Source organism: Protopterus annectens, chromosome 3.part1 (assembly GCF_019279795.1).
Source record: "Protopterus annectens isolate FY-2018-M chromosome 3.part1, PAN1.0, whole genome shotgun sequence".
In the NCBI taxonomy this organism is placed as follows: domain Eukaryota; kingdom Metazoa; phylum Chordata; order Ceratodontiformes; family Protopteridae; genus Protopterus; species Protopterus annectens.
In genome coordinates this window covers 1,016,108,925-1,016,130,595 of record NC_056732.1, presented here as the reverse complement: position 1 = coordinate 1,016,130,595, position 21,671 = coordinate 1,016,108,925, and the positions used below count along the sequence as shown (strand labels likewise).

General features: G+C 44.3%; 1 protein-coding gene across 5 annotated transcripts in view; it reads right to left on the bottom strand.

The window, feature by feature from the left end:
• The window catches only part of PPP1R42 (protein phosphatase 1 regulatory subunit 42), a 1,899,850-nt gene that overhangs the window by 1,378,076 nt on the left and 500,103 nt on the right, over positions 1-21,671 (bottom strand). For all 5 annotated transcript variants that reach the window (XM_044067170.1, XM_044067167.1, XM_044067169.1 and 2 more), the window contains exon 4: positions 18,626-18,764. In XM_044067170.1, coding sequence (XP_043923105.1) covers positions 18,626-18,764 — 139 coding nt within the window. The remainder of the gene's footprint in view (positions 1-18,625; positions 18,765-21,671) is intronic.

The window sequence follows — 21,671 nt, the reverse complement described above, 5'->3', positions numbered from 1 at the left end:
GGCAAGTTCGGCTGGGGTTTTGTCTGGATCAAGGGATGGGTTGCTTTGACAGCCTGGGTATAATAGTTGATTAATGGAGGACCAGAATTTTTGGGAATTATCTTTATGTTGGCTTTGTAGATGGCGGTAGTGGGCTTTTTTTATCTCTGGTTATTAGTCGTTTTGCCTGGTTACAGAGTTGCATGTATTGTAGTAGAGTTGAGGGGTCTTAGATTTTCTGCCTCGATTTCCAGATTTTTATCCCTTGTGAACATGACTTCTTTGGTGGATTTTGAGATCCAGTTTGCATGTTTATGTTTTATTCATTTTTGGGGGGTGGGTGTTTGCGTATTTAGGATCTCTAGGAAAGCTGAGTTAAAGAATTTAACAGCCTCATTAACTGGTATGGATTTGAGAGGGTTCCCAATTTACTTTAGCTAAGGTTTCATTAAATATGGATGGTTGGAACTTAGTCAAATTTCTGGTTGATTTGTATTGGTGTTGGGCTGGGGTTGGCGAAGATTTGCGTGGTCGCTAATGGCATTAGGTAGTATGCTTGCAGTGGTGACACTGTTAGGGCTGTACACTAATATCCAGTCTATTGTGGAGCTGCAGTTGTTGTTTTTGTGGGGATATGGTGATATCTTGAATTAGTTAGGAGAAGTTGAAAAGGTTTATGTTTTTTGAGGGGTTCTTTTGGGCAATGTCTAGCCAATCAAGGTTCACATCACCTAGGCTGATGGTTTAATTATCTATGTTTTGTGATGTCCAGTCAAGTATGTTCTCTAATAATGGTATGCTGTTTCCTGGAGAAATATACAGAACAATTATGCAAATGTTTTTATGATTGTTAAGTTTTAATATAAAGATTAGTACTTTGGCTGGTGAGAAGTTGGGTGTTGGTTTTGAGCAGGGAAGTAAAGTATATTTGCTAGGGAAAAGTATTGCTACTCCCCCTCCACTCTTGTGAGGCCAATTGGCTCTTAGACATGAGTAGCCTAGGGGGAGAAATTCTGTGTCTTTTACATATGATTTCAACCAGGTTTTGGTAGGTGCTGTAATCCATGCCTGGAGTTCAGGTATTTGGTTTCTAAGGCTATAGAGATTTATGGTTGATAGCATGAAAGATTTGCTAGGTTTGCTGGGGCTGGGGATGTTGGGACTGGGTTTGGTTGTATGTCGGGATGTTGGGACTGGGTTTGGTTGTATGTCACTGCACTGGGATATAATGCTTTGGCAAATTATGTGGGTTATACTTATCAGCTTTGTTTTCCTAAAAATGGTATAGTTGCTGCTGGTGGTGTGATAATGGGGGTGTCTTTGGAGTGGAAGAATTTTTACTTCAGATAGTACAAAAGTATTAGCTGTGAATAAGCTACAGTGGATGCCTGAGTAACTTGATAAATGTGGTTTATGTGTGGTGGTTGTACAGGTGGGTGAAGGAGACATGTTGGGTGCCTGGAGAGTTGTGATTATTGTTAGGTGAGACAGTGTAAGTGAGAGAAGTGAGATCATAGTAATAGTAGTGATGAACACCTTGGTGGTTGAGTGCAGTATGATAACAGAATGTATATGAGCAGGATAGCAAGAATTTAGGGGATGGAGCACTATATGCCCCTATTTAGAATGGGTGGGGAGGTAGAGTAGTTAGGAGGTATAGTATGACTGGGGGAATAATTAGGGGGATTATGGGATAGGTGGAAGAGAGGTGTGGGAGGGGTCAGGTTAGGTATAAGGTTAACGTTACATGGGGTGAGCAGGGATGGTGGCAGGGTGAGGAGCGGAATGAGCACAGCGAATGCAGCGGGCCAGCCCCTGCAGGTAGAAGAGCTGAAAAACTATCCATTTAAGGTGAGCAATAAGCTAACGATATCTGTATCTAACAAGATTTGATTCTCACATGGGATAACTGGCTAGGATAAAAACGACCCACAAGAGCAGTTAGCCTAGTACTAATCTATGAACCAATGAACCATATAGCTAAAACTACTGCAGAAGTAATCAATATGATGAAAATCAGAATTAACCTCTTCATGGAGTCATCAATACAGACAAAACAGCGACTGATAGGAAATTCAGCTTAAAAAGTTAACAGAATGAGCTAAAAGGTGGAAACTAAGACGATTTGTACCCACTTGTATTTTGTTAATGTTATCTAGGCTTCTAGGTACAAAGATAGACAGGTGGGCCTCCCTTCAGGAGCGCTGAAAGGGCTTACCAAGGAAAGAAGAGTTCCTGTCTCCCTGATTCTGTGGACCCCCTCTGCCACCGGGTCGGTGTCTTCCATTACTGGTTCCCCCTCTGCCCCTGGGGGAAGAATCACCAAGTGTGTCCTGGAAAGCTAGCTGGGATTTTAGAACCCACATTTTTTCCCCCTTCTGACTCTTTGGATAAGGTCTGGTAGGTAGAGAAAAACATACCCCTATGGCAGAGAGAGTCTTTCCTTCTTGTTCACACCTGGTTAGTGTGTCTTTAACTTTTGAACCAAACAAAGATGAGTCATCGAAAGGGGCATTCACAAAAGAAGATTTAAAGGGCTCCGAAAAGTCACCCAAGCACATTCAGGAATGTCTCCTTAGGGAAATTCCTGAACCCATTGATCTGCTCGCTCCATCCGCTCCATAAGAAATGAGTCTCATGGAGGAGTTGACCACTGAATTTAAGGTGAGAGGAAACCTTCTCTGATACCCCTTCAGCTACTGAACCTTGGAGGGTATCTCCTAGCTCCTTCAGGAGATCTCTCTAAAGTCTAGTAAAGTGAGTCAGGTAATTCAGCAATCTAAGCACAAAAGTCGCTGAAGAGAAGGTGGCCTTTCCATACCTGTCCATTGTACGAGACTCCTTGTTCGGTGGATGGACAGAAGAAGACATCTCTGAGAGTTCGTTCTTGGTAGCTGCTACCACCACCACAGCATCTACTGGGACTTCTTTGGTTAGAAAATTCTTGTCCACTGGTGAGGTGATGAACTTGTTTGGCCTCCGAGGAACAGGTTCCACTGAATCTGTTGTCTCCCGCACCTTTTGAGAAGCTAGCCTCATTAGTTCGGCAAGAGGAGGAGACACCCAAGTGGAGGAAGGGCAAGATCCAAAAGCAGTCAGGTATACAGACTCCTCCGCCGAAGGGTTGATGGACTTCCAGCTGCCTCTCTGTTTTAGTATTTCTAGGATGTCCACAAAGGAGACATCCTCAGAAGGCAACCGTGGGGACTCTTCAGAAACATCAAGGTCTGTATCCAATGTGATGGACTCCTCTGAGGAGTCTAAATGCTTCCTCTTGCATAATCTCTTCCGAGGGACCTCCTCAGAGGGGTATTCTGGAGAGGGTCAAACAGTGGGGCACCCTGAGGCCTAGAATCTCCGTTTCCCTGTGGGTACAGTGGTACAGAGACAGATACCGGTGCCTTTGGGGGAAGAATGTCCTGACCCGAGAGTGGACCTGTCTGAGGAGACAGCACTCTCCTCAATCACCTCGAAAGCCCCCCATCCCTGATCCAAGAAAACTCCCGGCTATGAAGAACCAGAGGGAAATCTGGAACCAAGGGCGGTTGGCTCCGAGGCTGAGGTAGGAGCCAAGCTCAACTGAGCCGATGTCCCAGGAGGCAAGGTCAGATCCGACAACTCTCTGATCCGACTCTCCTTCCCGGACCCGACTGGAGAGCGTCAGCTCCTAGATCCCTCGAGTTCCGATGGAACCGAGGACATCGGAGCGATGTTCAGATCCGAAGATCCTATGAAAGGTCTCAGTTCCAACAGTTCCTCTGCAATAAGTTCTGGACATTCTGGCTCCAAGGTCCGAGATCGGATTTAAGGAGGAATCGGCGTTGAAAGGGTGGGTTTGGTCAGTTCCAAAGCCCTCTGGGTCGGATCCGACAACAGTTTGGCATGCACCGGTATCCATAGCAGCCTCGGCACCACATGATTCACATCATCATTGGACAGGCTCCTGGAAGACTGAGTCGAGGGGACAGGAGATTTGGAGGACTATAGCAATGGAGACCATAGAGTGAGAGATACCAGTTCCAATTCAGGGGACCAGCTCCGCAAATGAAATTCCACTGGCACTGATATTGAAGGAGCCGAGGAGGTAGGCTTCTCGGACCCGACAGCTTTCGGATCTGGAATTGAAATTTTTGGTAATTTTTTAGATGGCTCTGACTGAGCAATTGAAGATGAGGACCTTTTCCCCGACTTATCCGACTTTGAAGAAGGGGAATTGCCCGATTTTGAAGAACCCTGACCTTCTTCAATCGCTTCGGAAAAGGGTGTTTTTAACAGGCCTCTTAGTATAGTACAGTTGTGTACCTACCATAAATGTAGATGTTCGAGTGTATTCACTGTTGCAGTCATTACAATTGGGTTATCCTGCTGGCAGGTACCCGCAGTCAGCCTGAGTTCCAAAGTCTAGGTCTGGCGTCGGTTGCTGTCGCCTCCTCCCTGACGTCAGTGCGCCAGGGGTATATAAGATGCAGCCGATGCCATTTTCTTCAGTTTTTCTTGCCCCAGATGTCAGTTGCCCCTAAAATGGTAGGCTAAGTTATGCCAATAAGCATGCATGCACAGAAAACAACTTTTCCTTCATCTACAAGCAAATACACCACATAGGTTGTATAGAGTAGAAAAGTACAGTTAGGTCTCATCAAAGAAGAAGGGGGGATGGTAACCTGGATTGCAACAGTGAATACACTCGAACATCTACATTTATGGTAGGTACACAACTGTACTATGTTCATCGTGTTTCACTGTTGCAGTCATTACCATTGGGTTGAATCCCAAAGCTAAGATTGGGAGGCTGGAGCTAAATAGGATTAAGAGAGGCTATAAGGCCCTGCAGAACAGCAGTGGCAAAGCCTGCCCTGGATTTAGAGTAGCGAGGTAGGTGATAGTGCTTTGTAAAGGTATGCACTGAACTCCAAGTTGCAGCCTCTAAGATGTCTTTGGTTGGTACTCCTCTGAGGAAGGCTGCTGAAGTGGCTGTTGCTCTGGTTGATTGTGGCCTAATGCCCTTAGGCACTGATTTGTCATGCTGTGAATAGCAGAAATTAATGCAATGGCCTATCCACTTTGAAATAGTCTGTTTTGAGATAGGCATTCCTTGTGATGCTGCAGCATATGCCACTAGATGTTGATCAGTCTTTCTGAAAGCTTTAGTTCTGTCCAAGTAGAAGCGTAGCTATCTGTGAATGTCCAATGAATGCAGAATTTTCTCACCGTTATTCTGTGGGTTTGGATAAAAAGTAGGCAAATTAATTGTTTGGTTAAGGACCACACTGGACACTACCTTAGGCATAAATGTAGGGTTTGTCCTCAGCGAAACCCTGTCAGGATGGAAAATGATAAAAGGTTCCACAGCCATGAGTGCCTGTAACTCTGAGACTCTTCTAGCGGAGGTTATTGCTAGGAGCAGAGCTGTTTTCCAGGATAAGAATTTTATGTCAGCTGCAGAGGCTGGCTCAAATGGAGGCAGTGTAAGTTTTTCCAAGACATAGTTGAGGTCCCATGCAGGTAGTGGTGCTCTCCTTGGAGGTCTTATGTTTTTGGCCCCTCTGAGGTACTGTCTCAATAACGGATGAGAAAAAATAGGTGGTTCTGTATTGTAATGAGCTGAAATGGCAGAGACATGAATTTTAATTGATGAAAAGGAAAGGCCTTTATCCAGCATCTCAGTTAAGTATTTTAAAATCTGAGGAATATTTGGAACAACCGTGTCAATGCCTTGTGCTTGGCTCCAAGCACAGAATCTCTTCCATTTGTCTGCATAAGATTTTCTGGTGCTAGGCCTCCTGGCCTCCAAAATAGTAAGAAGTTATGTACCTACCATAACGTTCCATGTTAGTTGTCTTCTTCTCGCCTTCTTTCTTGCTGGTTGGGTTCAGAGCCGATCCTCAGCTCCAACTCGGCCATCTTCAAAAGCTCGAGAGCTGCTTACTGGCTCAAGGCCCCCCCTATGTCCCATGATGCCTGGCGCTAGATACCCAGATCTCATTTGGTAACCTAACTACAGACATAATAATAACAATTATAATAATACAATAAATTTAGCAGGATACAGGAACCTAATAGCCAGAGAAGACTCAGCCAGTGATCAAGAAACCTAAGGAACTCTTCTCGGTCTACTAGGATAGGGGGATGGAGGGTGGGACGCAAGAAAGAAGGCGAGAAGAAGACAACTAACATGGAACGTTATGGTAGGTACATAACTTCTTAATGTTAAGTTGTCTATCTCGCCTTCATTCTTGCTGGTTGGGACAGCATCCCTAGCACCTCAATCCTGGGTGGCTCATTGGAACAGACTCTTCAGAACAGTGGAACCAAAATCAGCTCTGCTTCTGGAAGCCACATCCAGTTTATAATGTGAAATGAAGGTATGTGGATTAGCCCATGTAGCTGCCGCACAAATAGTCTCCATTGGCAATCTGGTCTGAAAAGCCACAGAAGTAGCTAGAGCTCTGGTGGAGTGACCTTTGGGTTTAGCAGGAAGCTCTTTATATCTTAACTGATATATAAAGGTAATAGTAGAAGTCAACCACCTAGATAAGGTGACTTTTGACACTGGTATGCCTTGTTTTCCCTCAGCATAAGACAGGAACAACTGGTCTGATTTTCTGATTTGCTTGGTTCTATGCAAGTAAAAGCATAATTGTCTATGGACGTCCAGTTGATGTAACTTGTATTCTGCCTTGCTGGAATAACTTGGAAAGAAAGAAGGTAGTTCAATGAACTGACTCAAATTATAATCAGAAGTAACCTTTGGAAGAAAGGAAGGGTTAGTCCGAAGACAAACTTTATCATTGTGAAAAACTAGGTAAGGAGGACGAACACAAAGAGCCTGAAGTTCAGAAACACTTCTGGCTGACGTAACTGTGACCAGAAGAAGGGTTTTCCAAGAAAGAAACTTCAAGGAACAGGAAGCTGCTGGTTGAAACGGGGGCAGTATCAGGGAAGCTAGAATCAAATTCAGATCCCACGGAGGCGGGGGATCTCTTACTGGGGGCCTGAGTAGAGTGGTCCCTTTAAGAAAGGCTTTACAAAGCTTATGGGACATGATGCTGGAATCAGATAGGCCCGTATGAAAGTTTGAAATTGCAGCTAGCTGAACTCTAATCGTGGCAGAAGAGGATCCTGTTCGAAAAGGTTCTGCTAGAAATTCTAAAATATGGTGCACAGGGGCTGAAAAGGGATCTATCTTCCTGTTCTCTATCCATAAGGAAAAACGTTTCCACTTGCTAGCATAAGTTTTCCTAGTGGTCAACTTATGCGAGGATAAGATGATTTCACGCACCGAATGAGAGATGTTGGGAAGCCTGGCTAAGGTTGGAAGTGGAGAAACCAAGCAGTGAGCTGGAGAGATTGAAGAGAGTGGTGCAGCCCACCCGACTGATGGATCAGGAGTTCTGGAATTGGGTCCAGGGTCCAGAGCTGCTCCAGAAGGTGATGATGCAGGAAAGGGAACCAAATTTGTCGAGGCCAGTAAGGAGCAATGAGGATCATCTTGCATCCCAATGTGGTAACTTTCTGAATTAGTTTGGGAATCAGGGGAAATGGAGGGAATGCATAAAGAAGTCCCTGGGGCCAATCGTGAACTAGAGCGTCTCTGGGGAGGTGTCCGGGCCAATCGTGAACTAGAGCATCTCTGGGGAGGTGTCCGGGGAGAGGAAGGAGAGAGAAGAAATTGTCGCACTTGCTGTTGAAGGGGGTGGCAAAAAGGTCGCAGCAAGGCTGACCCCATTTGCGGAAGATTTTGTCCGCCACAGTCTGATTGAGAGACCACTCGTGAGGCATAAGAATTGCTCTGCTCAGCCTGTCTGCTATAACGTTGGACTTTCCAGGGATGTGCGCTGCTATCAGAAACCATTGGGAAGAGGTCGCCCACTGCCAAAGTCTGAGTGCTTCTCGACATAAAGGGTACGACTTGGTTCCGCCCTGCTTGTTGATGTACCATACCACTGCCATACTGTCTGTTTGAATTGCAATGGTCCCGGTGGGAAGAGAGTTCTGAAGAGCTTGCAATGCTAAAAGCATGGCTCTCATTTCCAAGACATTGATATGCAGATGGTACTCGTGAGGCTGCCAGGTGCCTTGGACTGTTCTGCCCTGAAAATGCCACCCCACCCGATCAGGGAGGCATCCATGGTCACCGTAGCTACTGGAGGAGGAAGAACGAATGGTCTGCCCTGGTGTAATGATGGGGAAACCATCCACCAAACAAGTTGGCTTTTGCATGACTGTGTGATCATTATCATGTGAGACATTGGGAGTTGCTGGAAGGACCATTGTGTGAACAACATCCACTGAAGAATCCTCATGTGAGAACGTGCAAGGGGAACTAGTATTATAGCCGCTGCCATGAGACCCAATGTTTTTAGGACAAATCTGGCCTGAATCTTTTTGCAACCTAATAAGACCTGCACATGTCGTCGAATGGCTAACACTCTGTCTGCTGGGAGAGTCGCTGATATGTCTGCATTGTGTTTAAATTTGCGCCTATAAAGTTGATAGATTGACAAGGCGACAATGCAGACTTTTCGAAATTTATTGTGATGCCTAGAGTAGAGCACGTTTGGATGGTGTAGTCTCTGGCTAGCAGCAGGTAATGCCTGGTGGTTGCAGTAAGGAGCCAGTCTTCTAAATATGGAAATACCTGGAATCCTTGCCGTCTCAAGTGAGCGGTGACTACTGCCAAACATTTGGTGAACACCCTGGGGGCTGTGGTGAGACCAAAGGGCAGCGCTCTGAACTGATAATGACTGGCTCCCAGCCGGAAGTGGAGGAATCTTCTGGAGCGTCTGTGCATTTTGATATGGCAGTATGCGTCTTGAAGATCTATGGAGCACATCCAATTGTCCTGACCCAGAAAGGGTAAAATGGACTGTAGCGAGACCATCCGGAACTTCGTTCTTTGAACAGACCTGTTTAGTCTGCTGAGATCCAGAATGGGTCTCCAGTCCCCTGTCTTTTTTGGTACCAAAAAGAACCTTGAGTAAGTTCCGGATTCTTGTTGGTCTGCTGGGACTGACTGGATGGCTCTTTTTCTTAGCAGTTTTGAAATTTCTTGAACTGCTTGATCCCTTAGATTGGGTGGAACATCTGGAAGGGATTTGTTGGAAAAGAGTGGAGTGCGAAAGAAGGGAATTTTGTAGCCTTCGGATATGATAGAAAGTACCCATTTGTCTTGTGTTATACTTTGCCAGGCTTTTGGGTACAGTGATAATCTTCCCCGACTGCCTCTGAAGGTGGACAGTTGGGCAGCACTTCAGGGATGCTGGAAGGGCTTGTCAGAGAAGGATTCTCTTTGGCCCTGATTTTGTGGACCCCCCTGCCCCTAGGGCGGCTTTTATTGTTGTTCCCTCCTCTGCCCCTGGAGGGGAACTCTCCACGTGTGTCAGGCACGGCTCCCTGGGATTTCCAGATCCACATCTTCCCACTCTTCTGACCCATGGTATACGGTCTTGAAGGAGTGGAAAAATGGACTCCAACGGCAGAGAGAGTCTTGCCTTCCTGCTCACACCTGGTAAGGGTATCCTTCACCTGTGGTCCAAACAGAGCAGAACCATCAAAGGGGGTGTTGGTGAAAGACGTCTTGAAGGGTTCCGCAAAGTTGCATAACCGCATCCAAGCGTGTCTCCTCAAAGCCACACCTGTGCCTGCGGCCCTACTCGCTCCATTGGCTGCATAAGAAATGAGCCGCATGGAGGAGTTTACTACAGAATTTAGAGTCGCCAGCTGGGAGGCAATCTTAGCCTGAGCCCCCGCAGCTGATGGATCTTGAAGGGTATCTCCTAGCTCTTTAAGGAGATCCCTTTGAAGGCGGGTAAAATGGCACAAATAGTTCAGAGACCTCATGGAAAAGGTCGCTGAGGAAAACATCCGCTTCCCATATCTGTCCATCGTCCTAGATTCCTTATTAGGGGGATGGACAGACGAAGAAGTTTCAGCCAACTCCTTTTTAGTGGCTGATTCTACCACCATGGCATCTACGGGAACACCCTTGGTCAGAAATTGCTTGTCTTGAGGGGCAGTGATGAATTTTGTGGGCCTACGAGGAGTTGGTTCCATTGAGTCTGAAGCTGACCACGCCTTTCGAGCCACCACCGACATCAGTGGATTGAAAGGCGGAGACACCCAGGAGGTGGAGGGTCGGGAACCAAACGCGTCCAGGAATACCGACTCATCTTCAGAAGGGTTAAGGGTAGTCCAGTTCCCCCTCTGCCTAAGGATTTCAAGGATGTCTGAGAAGGAGACGTCCTCAGAGGGGGATCTCGGGGACCCTTCCGACTCCTCCAAGTCAGTATCTGAAGTGACAGACTCAGGGGAGTCAACATGCTTCCTCTTGCATTTCCTCTTTCGAGGGGGCTCCTCTGAATGAATGGGGGAGGCCTCGGAAGAGGAAGATACACCCAATGGGGTGCCCTGGAGCACTTGTTCCCCACGCTTGGGGTCTGGAGGAGGGGCAGAGGCAGGAGCAGGCACCGTGGGGGGAGGAGCCGATGAGACTGACCGTGAGGCTGACTCAGATGCCAGCACACTCCTCATGACCTCGAAGGCACCCCTTCCCGATACCAGAGAAGGTTCCGGCTCTGAAGAGACCAGAATCCTTCCCGGCACAGAGAGAGACAGCTCTGAAGCCGATGTAGGAACCGAACTCACCTGCGCCGAAGCTCCGAGAGGGAGAATGGGGTCGGACAAGGGTCCGATGCCACTCGCCCCCTCGGAGCCGACGAGGGAGTCCCGGCGCCCAGATCCCTCCAAGGATGGCACCATGGAAGACATCGGAGCCGACTACGGAACCGAAAGGGGAGGTATCGGCGCCAACGGACCCACGGTTCCAGCCACAGCATGCTCCGGCTCCGAACTCAAGGGATGAGTCGAAGGAGGAACTATCAGAGAAACAGGTAGAGCCGAGCCCTGATGAGGGGGGCTGGATAGCATTTTTGCCAGGGCCTGCGACTTTAAAAGCCTGCTCACCACTCTCTCCAAATCATGGTCAGATAACCTAGACGACCGAGAAGAGTGGGACTGATGACTACGCTCAGATTGCAGTAAGGGTGACCCTGGAGCCGAGTGTATCGACTCCAAGGATGGTGACCTGGAGCGTTTTCGACTCCCTGACGGTTCCGACGAAAGAGTCGGGGCCGACTGGGAGATAGGTACTTCGGCTCCGGTCGGAGCCGAAGTTGATGTACAGATAGGTGCTTCGCTTCCAGCTGGAACCGAAGTTGAAGCAGAAGCCATACTCGGCGACGGCTCTGAGCTGGGAGCTGATGGCTTTGATGGCCTAGAAGGTTTCACTGACTGAGTCTTGGCCAGTGATCCTTCAGGTTTACGCAAACCCCTAAGGATAAGCTTATTCCTACGCTCCTGCAGGACTCTTGGACTAAAGGCGTGACACACCGAACAAGAGTCCTGCAGGTGTAGGGAGCCCAAGCAATAAACACAAGAAGTGTGACCATCTGTCAGAGACATTTTCTGACAGCATGAGTCACACTTCTTGAATCCCGACACTTTTGTGTCTTTAGACATTCCTGTGAAGGAAAATCAATTACAAAGAACAAGTATAAAGGAGAGTAGGTAACTGGAAAAAAATATACACAAACCACACAAATTACCACACCCTAACAGCACACACACATACTATATAATATAAGACCTACAACTACCACAATTTCTAATGAACTTTGTCTACCTTAAAAAATAAAACAATGATAAGCCTCTAACTAAAACAGCTTACTTTGAAAAGGTAAACGGGAGTGGGGGAGGGAGAGGAAAACTCTCTAAGGAGAAAACAAGTTTTTAAGGGGGGGGGAACACTAACAAACTACCATAGAACCTACGGCTAAGCTATTACAATAAGCGTATATTCAATAAAGTACAAAAAAGTCCTAAATATAGTGAATAAAGAGAAAATATACGACCTGAGCTAGTAAACGCAACCTCGTAGCAGAAGTGGCAAACGAGATCTGGGTATCTAGCGCCAGGCATCATGGGACATAGGGGGGCCTCGAGCCAGTAAGCAGCTCTCGAGCTTTTGAAGATGGCCGAGTTGGAGCCGAGGATCGGCTCTGAACCCAACCAGCAAGAATGAAGGCAAGGTAGACAACTTAACATCATCCATTACTGCTTTAGAAAGAGGTGTGTCTTGAGAGGCTATATTATCTGCCATGCTGCCAGGTTTAAGGTTTTGAGTTGGTTGTGCAGTATCTGGCTGTCTTGTTGGGTCAGCAAGTGAGGAATTTGAGGTAATGTCCAGGCTGGGCAATGAGACAAGCTCTTTAGGATTGGGTACCAGTGCTGGCGTGGCCAGTCTGGGGCAATCAGTATCATTTTTGGTTTCTCTTGTCTGACCTTGAGGAGTACCTTGGGGAGGAGAGGCAGAGGAGGAAAGGCATATACTGTTTGATTTTTCCAGCTGAAAGATAGAGCATCCACTTTCCATGCTTGCTTGTGATAAGTCCTTGTGCAGAATCTTTGCAGTTGGTAGTTGTGAGGAGAGGCAAATAGGTCTATGTCCGGGCATCCCCAGGTCTTTGTTATCATGCTGAAGACTTGTGGATCCAATTTCCACTCATGGGGATCCATTAGATTTCTGCTTAGTTCGTCTGCCAGAGTATGTTTCCTTCCTGGCAGGAATTGAGCTTGTAGATGTACTTGGTAAGTCAATGCTGTGTGCCACAAGTTCATGGCTAGCCTGCAGAGGGGGTAGGAATGTGTGCCTCCCTGCTTGTTTATGTACCACATGACTGTAGTATTGTCCGTCTTTATTAGTAGTTGTCCTGGATGAAGTTGATCCTTGAAGGCTGTTAGGGCATTCTGAACAGCTAGCATCTCTTTTTGATTGATATATAGATGCATTTGACTTGTGGACCATGTGCCCTGAATACATCTTCCTGCCATATGGGCCCCCCAGGCGTAACCTGATGCATCTGTTGTCAATGTCTGCCTGGCTGTGGATAAGGTGAGTGGCTGTCCCGTGTTGTGGTGACAGGCTTTTACCCACCATCGAAACTCCTGTTGCAGGCAGGGAATGACGGTAATTATTGTTTCCAGGCTGTGGCAATGTTGAGTCCAAACACTTTTTAGATACCATTGAAGTTTCCTCATATGCAGTCTTGCATATGGAATTAGCAGAATGCAGGATGCCATGAAACCCAAGGCCTGCAGAATTTTTCTTGCAGATAACTGGGTCTTTGTTGCCAACATTTTGAAGTAAGTAATCAGTTGTCTGTGTTTGTCTGGCATGAGATAAGCCATCTGGGCAGTTGTATTTAAGCTTGCACCCAGGAATATTATCTCTTGAGACGGTACGAGTTTTGATTTTTTCTCGTTTACTGTGTACCCTAGACTTGTCAGTAATCTTTTTACAAACGCCAGATGCTGTAGTAAAATGTCCTTGTTCTCAGCTTGAATAAGGCAGTCGTCCAAGTAAGGATATATTTCTATTCCTCTTTGTCTGCAAAATGCAATTACTGGTGCCAGGCACTTTGTGAAGACCCTGGGCACAGTAGATAAGCTAAAGGGCAGCGTAGAGAATTGGTAGTGCATTGAGCCAGCTTTGAATCTGAGGTATCTTCTGCATGTTTGTCTGATTGGAACATGCAGGTATGCCCCTTTTAGATCTAAAGTCACAAGCCAAGCCTTCTTGCCCAACATGGGCAGAAGCTGCTGTAGAGTCAACATTTTGAATTTTGGAATATCCAGATATGTGTTTAGAGTAGATAGGTCCAGTATTGGTCTCCAGGCTTTGTCCTTTCTGGGTACTAAGAACAGTCTTGAATAGAATCTGTGACCCTGATCTTGTTCTGGTACTTGTTGAATGGCCCTCATGTCCATGAGGAATGAAACTTGTTTTTGTGCCTCTGCCCATTGATTGCGTGGCAGGTCTGGCATACTGTTTTGCCTTGGCAGGGTGTGAAAGTGGAACCTGTAATCTTGTGAAACTATATTTAGAACCCATCTGTCCTGGGTGATCATGTGCCAATTTTGTGAAAAAAGTGCTAGCTTTCCCCCCAAAGGGGCTGCCAAAAGATAACTGCTTGGTGCTGGAAGTGGAAAGTCATTGAGACTGTTTCCTGTATGGCTGTGATTTTTCCTCTCTGCTCTTGGAGGTAGAAGCACCCCATTGTTTAGGCCTGTATGAGCCTTGGGGCTGTGATCTGCCTCTAGGGCATCTGTATCTGCCCCTTTGTGGTCTATCTGACACTGGAAAGGACCAATTTTTTGTAAGCCAGTTCCTGCTAAATCTGGGAGGCTGTACCTGCAAGAAATCCTTGACTGTTTGCATAGATTTAGCCTTGCCCTCCATTTTCTTCAACACCTCTTTTGCTTTAGCACCAAACAAAGTATCATGCTGTAAAGGAGCGTCTAATAGTTTTGCTTTAACATGATCTGGCAAATTTTGTTCTTTTAACCAAGCATGTCTCCTAATGACAGAACCTGTAACAGCGGCCCTGCAGGAGGCCTCAAGAGAATCAAAACCACATTGCAAAGTATGCTTTCCAACTTGTTCAGCTGCATGCAATAAATCCTGCATTTCTTTATTGTCTGCACATTCTGCATTTGCTGGCATTTTCTGTTTAAGCAAGGATATAAGATATTGCTGATATTTAAGCATATGAAATTTGCAATTTAAAGCTCTTACAGCCAAGGTAGCAGAGGTATAAATCGTTTTACCCCATCTGTCTAGGGCCCTAGAATCCCTATCAGAGGGAATAGGGTTTTTTGCAGTAGAAGCCTTGACCCCTTTGGGACCCTGAGAGATGGTTTCTGGGTCAGCTGCAGGGTTCTTATAGAGAAATTTATGTGAATCAGGAACCCTGTAGTATCTGTCTGGCTTAACAGGGGTTGGTGGTAAAGAGTCTGGAGAAAAACTGGACTCTGTAAATACATCATCTACAATGTCTAAAACAGGCGGGATAGCAAGGGGCCTGTGCTGGAGCAATAAAAGGAAATCTCTGAGCCTTTTCTTGGATTCTGAGTAATCTTGGCTCTCCCAGTGGAAATGCTCCCTCATAGTATGCAGTGTTTTCCCAAAAGAATAATCCTCAGGAGGAGAGGCTGAAGGGATAGATTCTTCAGCATCAGAATCTTCATAGGGAGGAATAGAGTAATCCTGTTCGGAGGAGGAATCAGAGGAAATGAAAACCTGGTCTGAAGATTCATATTCTAACTTTTGCCTAGGCCTCTTTTCAGGAGGGGGATGGGAACCCCTGATCAAAGTAATAAGGTCTTCGGCCATTTTAAGCATCTGTTTTTTAGGCATGGAGGCCTGTCCAGGTAAATGCTGTACTTGTTTCTTTGTCTTTAGAGCTGCTTTAGTTTTTGTCTTTGTAGCTGAAGTAGGTTTCACATATAACTGTGTAGGCCTGAAAACACCCTCAGAAGCTGATGCCTGCTCAGCGGCTCTGGACCCATCTGAGGAAATAGTTTCCGAGTGTCCAATACCTTGAGTTTCCAGAGGCCCAGTCAGCTCCATGTGGGAGTTGGAAGCGGCCTGTGGCTCTGAGGTAGCGGACGTCAGGGGCTGCGAAAGTGCCTCACTGAGAACCGGCGACAGGCCTAGAAGAAGCCTCGTCATCAGTTTTGGATCTCGGATGCCTGTCCTTTTCTTTTTCTTTTCGTTTTTTGTAAGTTCCGGTAGTCGGCTGATCCGATGGCATTATATAATTAAATCTTCTGCCAAAGTAATGAAATGCGAAATCGTACCGACGCTTAATAGTGCGTTGGTTAAATCTAGCACAAAACTGACAACTAGCAACGTTATGGTCAGGGCCTAGGCAAGGAATACAGTAAGAATGAAAATCCTTCTGAGGTATTTGCTTCCCACAAGAAATACAGTTATTAACTTTTTCTGACATCGGTCTGGAGCAAGAAAAAAATTTCCCCAACGGGGTACTTAGTTTTAATGAAGACTTCGGATCTGAAATTTGAATTTGAAAACTTCAGGTGTCGGCCGACCAACACTTGCGAACTGCTTTTGCTTCGGCACTGCTCGGCAAGAAAGACTGAAGAAAATGGCGTCGGCTGCATCTTATATACCCCTGGCGCACTGACGTCAGGGAGGAGGTGACAGCAACCGACACCGAACCTCGACTTTGGAACTCAGGCCGACTGCGGGCAGCCTGCCAGCAGGATAACCCAATTGTAATGACTGCAACAGTGAAACACGATGAACATCAATTCGTTCTTCCTTTCTAATAACAACCTGTGACTAAAAGAGTAACAGATGGCATATGACTCTTGGGAGGTGAACCGCTCCAAGACAGTATACGCAAATGTTATGTCCGTCAGTAATGGACATTTTTTACCACATTTGACACATTTTTTAAACCCAGAGGGTTTAGCTTCCTTGAAATCCTTTGAAGAACTCCCTAACTACCTAGCTTCCTTGGAATCCTTTGAAGAACTCCCTAACTACCTAGATTACCTCCAACTCACTACTGCTCTTAAACTCATATTTCACCCAACTAAATGTCCAGCACTAACTAATCTCCTTCCCCCCTACATACCCAAAATAACTCTAAGGTCTGAACATCAGAATCTAATAACTATCAATAAACCTAAACATCCTGCAGGCCAACTTCTTCTCGCCTACTCACTTGGCAAAAAATGGAATTCCCTTCCATCTACTCTAAGATCCATGCCAAACTTCAAAAGACTGCTTTTTAAATACCTGTCCTCCAAGCGAAAATGTACCTGCCATCACCCTACCTAATCCAAGTAAATCCTGCTGCTTTCAGTGTGTACTTTCTCTTTCTCCTGGGCTCTCTATGCTCTCAATAACACCAACAGCTACTCTGACACAACTCAACCTTGTAAATATTGTAAATAGCATCCTTGTTTAATTATGCGTAATCAGAGTGTATTAGCTATGTCATTATTCATGTTCATACTTATATGGTTGTCTAACTCCACATATTACACTGCTCCTTAAATGAAACTGTAAAACCCTGAACTCTGTAAATATCATGACTTCAAATATGTTAATTGTAACTTTTTTATATAATGTATCTGTTATACCTATGTACCAATTGTATTGCAATTGTTTTATGTAACTTGTAGCTTTTCTCCCCGGGCCTCCACTGAAAATGGGTCATTTCGGCCCAGTGGACTACCCCGGTAATCAAACTGGAAATAAATAAATAATAAATAAGACACAGTACTAGTCAGTAACAACAAGGAAATCAACTAACAACTAGCAATATATAAACATATACTCTCTACTACTTTTTTTTTTTAAGAACGCAGCTCACAATGTGAAACACTTAGTGTAACAAAGGGAAAAGCTCTCTAATTTAAATGAACCAGCCTTGAGAAGTTTGAGAAAGAGAATATAAAGGGAAAGAAAGCCCTCTAACTAAAACAGGCTAGACGAAGAGCAACAAAGAGAAAAGCCTTCTAAGTTAAACGGGCAAAGGCAGCTCTCTAATTTAAACGAACCAGCCTTAAGGAGTTTGAGGAAGAGAAGATAAAGGGAAAGAAAGCCCTCTAACTAAAAATGGGCTTCTAATAACTAATTTTAAAGCTGGGATGGGGGAAAAGGCCTTACAAGGAAACGACGGCTAGCAGCAGTGAAAACACAGGTAAAAAAAATGAAAACACTCCCAATTCACTTTCGTAAATATTAAATGTAATAAACACAGTTAGAAAAAGCTAACAATCTTTTCAAAATATGAAGAAAAAATCTACTTAACGGAGCCAGTAGGAAGAGCACCCAATCTTGTATAGCGGCAAATGAGAGCTGGGTATATCCCCTAGTGCATGATGGAATAGGGTTTTAGCCACGAGCTAGTGGAAGACCTTGAGTTTTTGCATAAGGCCGAGTCGGATCCAAGGATCGGATCCGAACCCAACCTGAAAGCGAGATAGGACAACATCACATCAATACTTAAAGCAGTAACACTGGGGCTTCAACTCATGCACCCCTTAAATAACCAACTCAGAAGTCATACAACCTTGGGGTAAGTTAAAGAAATTTTTAGTAACTTTCTACTTGACTGGATGGTTTCAACTGTCTGGGGTTAGCTGAAAAATAATCAAGAGGCACAAATGAAAAGTAGGAGAGCCCCTGAAAGGGTATTGGAGAAAAAAATCAATGGAGACACTCAAGAGGCATGTATAGGTGAGGTAAAGGGGGAGACCTGCAGCAACAACTGCAGGGTGCTAACTGTATCAATCAGGCAAAGGACATACACAAATCACGGTCTTCTGATGGTATTTTACATATCTTTTGTCCATCCAGCCTTTCTCATAGTCATAATGAATAAGCTCCTTAACTGTCCTAGCACTACCAGGCATGCACCAAAAGTCAAAACGTCCTACCTTTAACTCTACCATCCTAATTACTGAATCCCCCAAGACAGAAAAATTCCTTTTCATCACAAGTTTGCTGTCACTCTCATGTGGTTCTCCTCTGAGAAGACTTTCTTCAGCCTCTTAAATCTATGCTGATGACACATTATTTTCATAAAATCCCTTTAAATGATATTCAGAGTCAGAGGAATGATGGTAAAATACCTAAACATTAATTCTCAAACTATATTAAAATTATTGAATTTAGAGGTGCCTCTATAATGGAGAAATATTATTTTATATTCTTCTATTATATTACAGCCACTCATTTATTTGTCAAAATAATAAAGTGATTGTGACTTACTGACAGAGACTGGAGAGTTCTTGGATCAAACAGCAGCTTCTCTCCTGGAGGTAGCTGTTGGTTTTCAATATGTAGTTCTTTTAGATCATCTAAGCCTTCTAATTTTTCAACCACAGCAATACAATTGCCACCAAGGTAACTATAATATAAAGCAAAAAAACAAGAAAAAAAAAGTTTTGCTGCATTTGACCAACTTAAGATGTATTCAGTTCAACAGTCCATCTGATACAGTCTAATATACATTTACGACACAAAACAGGTATAGCCAGCTTTGGGGCAGTGAAAACATGTCTGAAATTCCAAGCCAGTTGAGAAGCTCATAATGACAGACCTCCCATTCCCATCATGCAACTCTCATTTCGCACTCTCAAATTTCTCTTATTTCAAGCATTGAGCTTGTGGGAAAAGAGGTTAGACCCACAAAAGACAGAACAAGCGCACCAGACAAAAAACACTGCTGGTGGGGAATGGAGGGTGGCTATGCTACTGATGAAGGAACTTTTTAGATATCTGTCATTATGATAAATACAAAAGTTTTACAACTGATAAAAAGAGGTCCATCTTCAGTAACCACTAGAAGAGAATCCCTGGCTACTCCTCCTGGTTAGCTACTATCATAAAAAAATATGATAGATGACGGGAAACCCAAAGCAAGATCTGGACCTGGAAATTATGTTCAGCTTATATTGTCTCACAAAGCTGTTTGTGTTTGGGAAAGACCAGACTGCAACAGAACAAACATTATTAATAGTGCTATTACTAGAGGAGGCAGTAGAAGTAGCCCTAGCCCTAGTTGAATGAGGTCATAAAGCAGCAGTTAAGGTTTTTCAGTATTAACTATCCAAAAACTCAGTGGCATTAACTAAACATCTGAAACATGTGAATTTTCCAGCCTAGCTTTAGAATTAGCAAAGGATGGAAGTAACTGATCATTCTTGTAGAAAGATTTTGTTTCACCCACATAAAATATGAGATGTCTGTGGACATTCAGGCAATGGTCAAGATAATCACTTTGGTTAGAATTTTTAGGGGAAAAAATCAAGGGGTAGACTGACAGACTGACTTAGGATGGATTCAGTACCAACTGATGGCACAAAAGAGGTGGTTGTCAGGAGGGCCACCCTTTCTGTGTTTGAAAATTAAGTACAGAAGCTTGACAGAAATTTCCTGTAAATCTAAAATTATCATGTTAGAAGTAATGACCAGCAGAAATTAGGTCTTCAAGGATAGAAACTAGCCATGTAGAAGCAGCTAATTCAAAAGATGAAAGAGTGCGCTCTTCCAGCATGAAAGAAATGTCCCAAGGAGGGGCAGAGTCTTAAACAGGAAGACCATGTTGAAAGGTACAATACTGGAAGGTTTTACATGCCCAAAGAGAAACAGAAGAAGAGTTTCACCCAGAATGAACACTGAAAATAGCAGCTCTGTTTACCTTACTGGAAGAATAACCAAAACCAAAGTCTAACTATAATAGCACCAAAGGAAAAGGACAGAGAAATGATCTATGCCTTTGTTGGATGGTTAAATAAAGCAAGGATAACTATAATAGGACCACAGGAAAAAGGACAATGAAATGATGTATGTTTTTTTTAGATGGTTAAGTAGAAAATGGTCCTCTTGTCACAGAAAGTGTTGCTCTGAGAGAAGGAAATAGTAACTAACCTCTCAGAAAAATCAGGATTACTTACTATAAATGAAAGCTTGAAGGAGTGGAGATTTGAATGGAATTTGCCTGAGCCTTGAAAGGTTTCTGCCAAACTGATTTCATCAGTAAAAACAGAATCAACAGGGGGAATTAAGATCTTTTTAAACATCTTTATTAAATTATTGCATTTCATAGAATGACAAAAATACCATAATAGAAAGGAATACAAACCATATTAACATTTTCCATTGTTATTTTCATGTAGTATACATGTTTTCTTAACAATTTTAATTCACCCTAACATTACATAAATTGCTCAGTTCCTGTCTCCCCCATTAACCTCACTCCTCCTTCTGGACAGCATTCTGTATGCATCTGGGTTTCAATAAATAAATTTCTGTACCTAACCACGCCACAAGTATTGCCACACATCAGCCTGTACTTCATCGAAATAGTCTGCCTCTTTACTTAAAATCAATAGCTTTACAGACCTCCAAGTTCCACCTTCAACAGAAAATCTCACAAATACATTTAGTCTTACTCCAGTTCCCACATCAGCTATCAAAACTATCCAAACAAACTGAAACATACTACCTTGGCCCCCAATCAGTTACTAGCCAAATATATTAAAAATGCTACCCGTCTCTATACGTGTACACCACTCAAAGAAAAATACATCTAGATAATCTGTAAAAAATCCTACAATAGTACCCCTGTACAAAGGTGGCCCATCTACAAACTTTACTAACTAAAGACCCATAGCATTGCTGTTATTCCTATCAACAATTCTAGAAACATACATACATATATTCACAATTCATTAATTGCACACCCGAAAATAATCTCTTCTCTCCAACACAGCATGGTTTCTCCCCTAAACACAGTGCTACCACTGACCTTCTAAGCTTCACTGAGGTAGTGAATCTCAATAGAAATGCCAGTAATCTTGTCGCCACAATCTTTCCTGACCTGTCTAAAGCTTCTGACACTGTCTCCCATCAAAACCTTCTATGAAAACTCTCCTCCTTAGGTCTTGCCAAATTCTCTCTACATTGGTTCTGCAGCTAGCTGCCCATCAAAAAAGGAACAGGCTGTGAGATGGCAAAATGATTTTTCTTCCTTCTTATCTGCCTGTTTCAGTAGGGGCTCCACAGAGGTCACTACTTGGCCCACTACTGTTCAATATATTTAGCAATGAACTGCACAATGCCTCCAACCATGCATCAATAGTACAATATGCTGACAACTCAACTCTTATTTGTGCAACTAAGGCACTTCACTCCCAAACACTTAAGCAAAGTTAGTATAATGGTTAGGGTCTTTACCTCCCATATACAAGGTTCGATCCTGACCAATGACTGATGCCTGTTTTGGAGTTTGTATGTTCTACCTGTGTCTCTG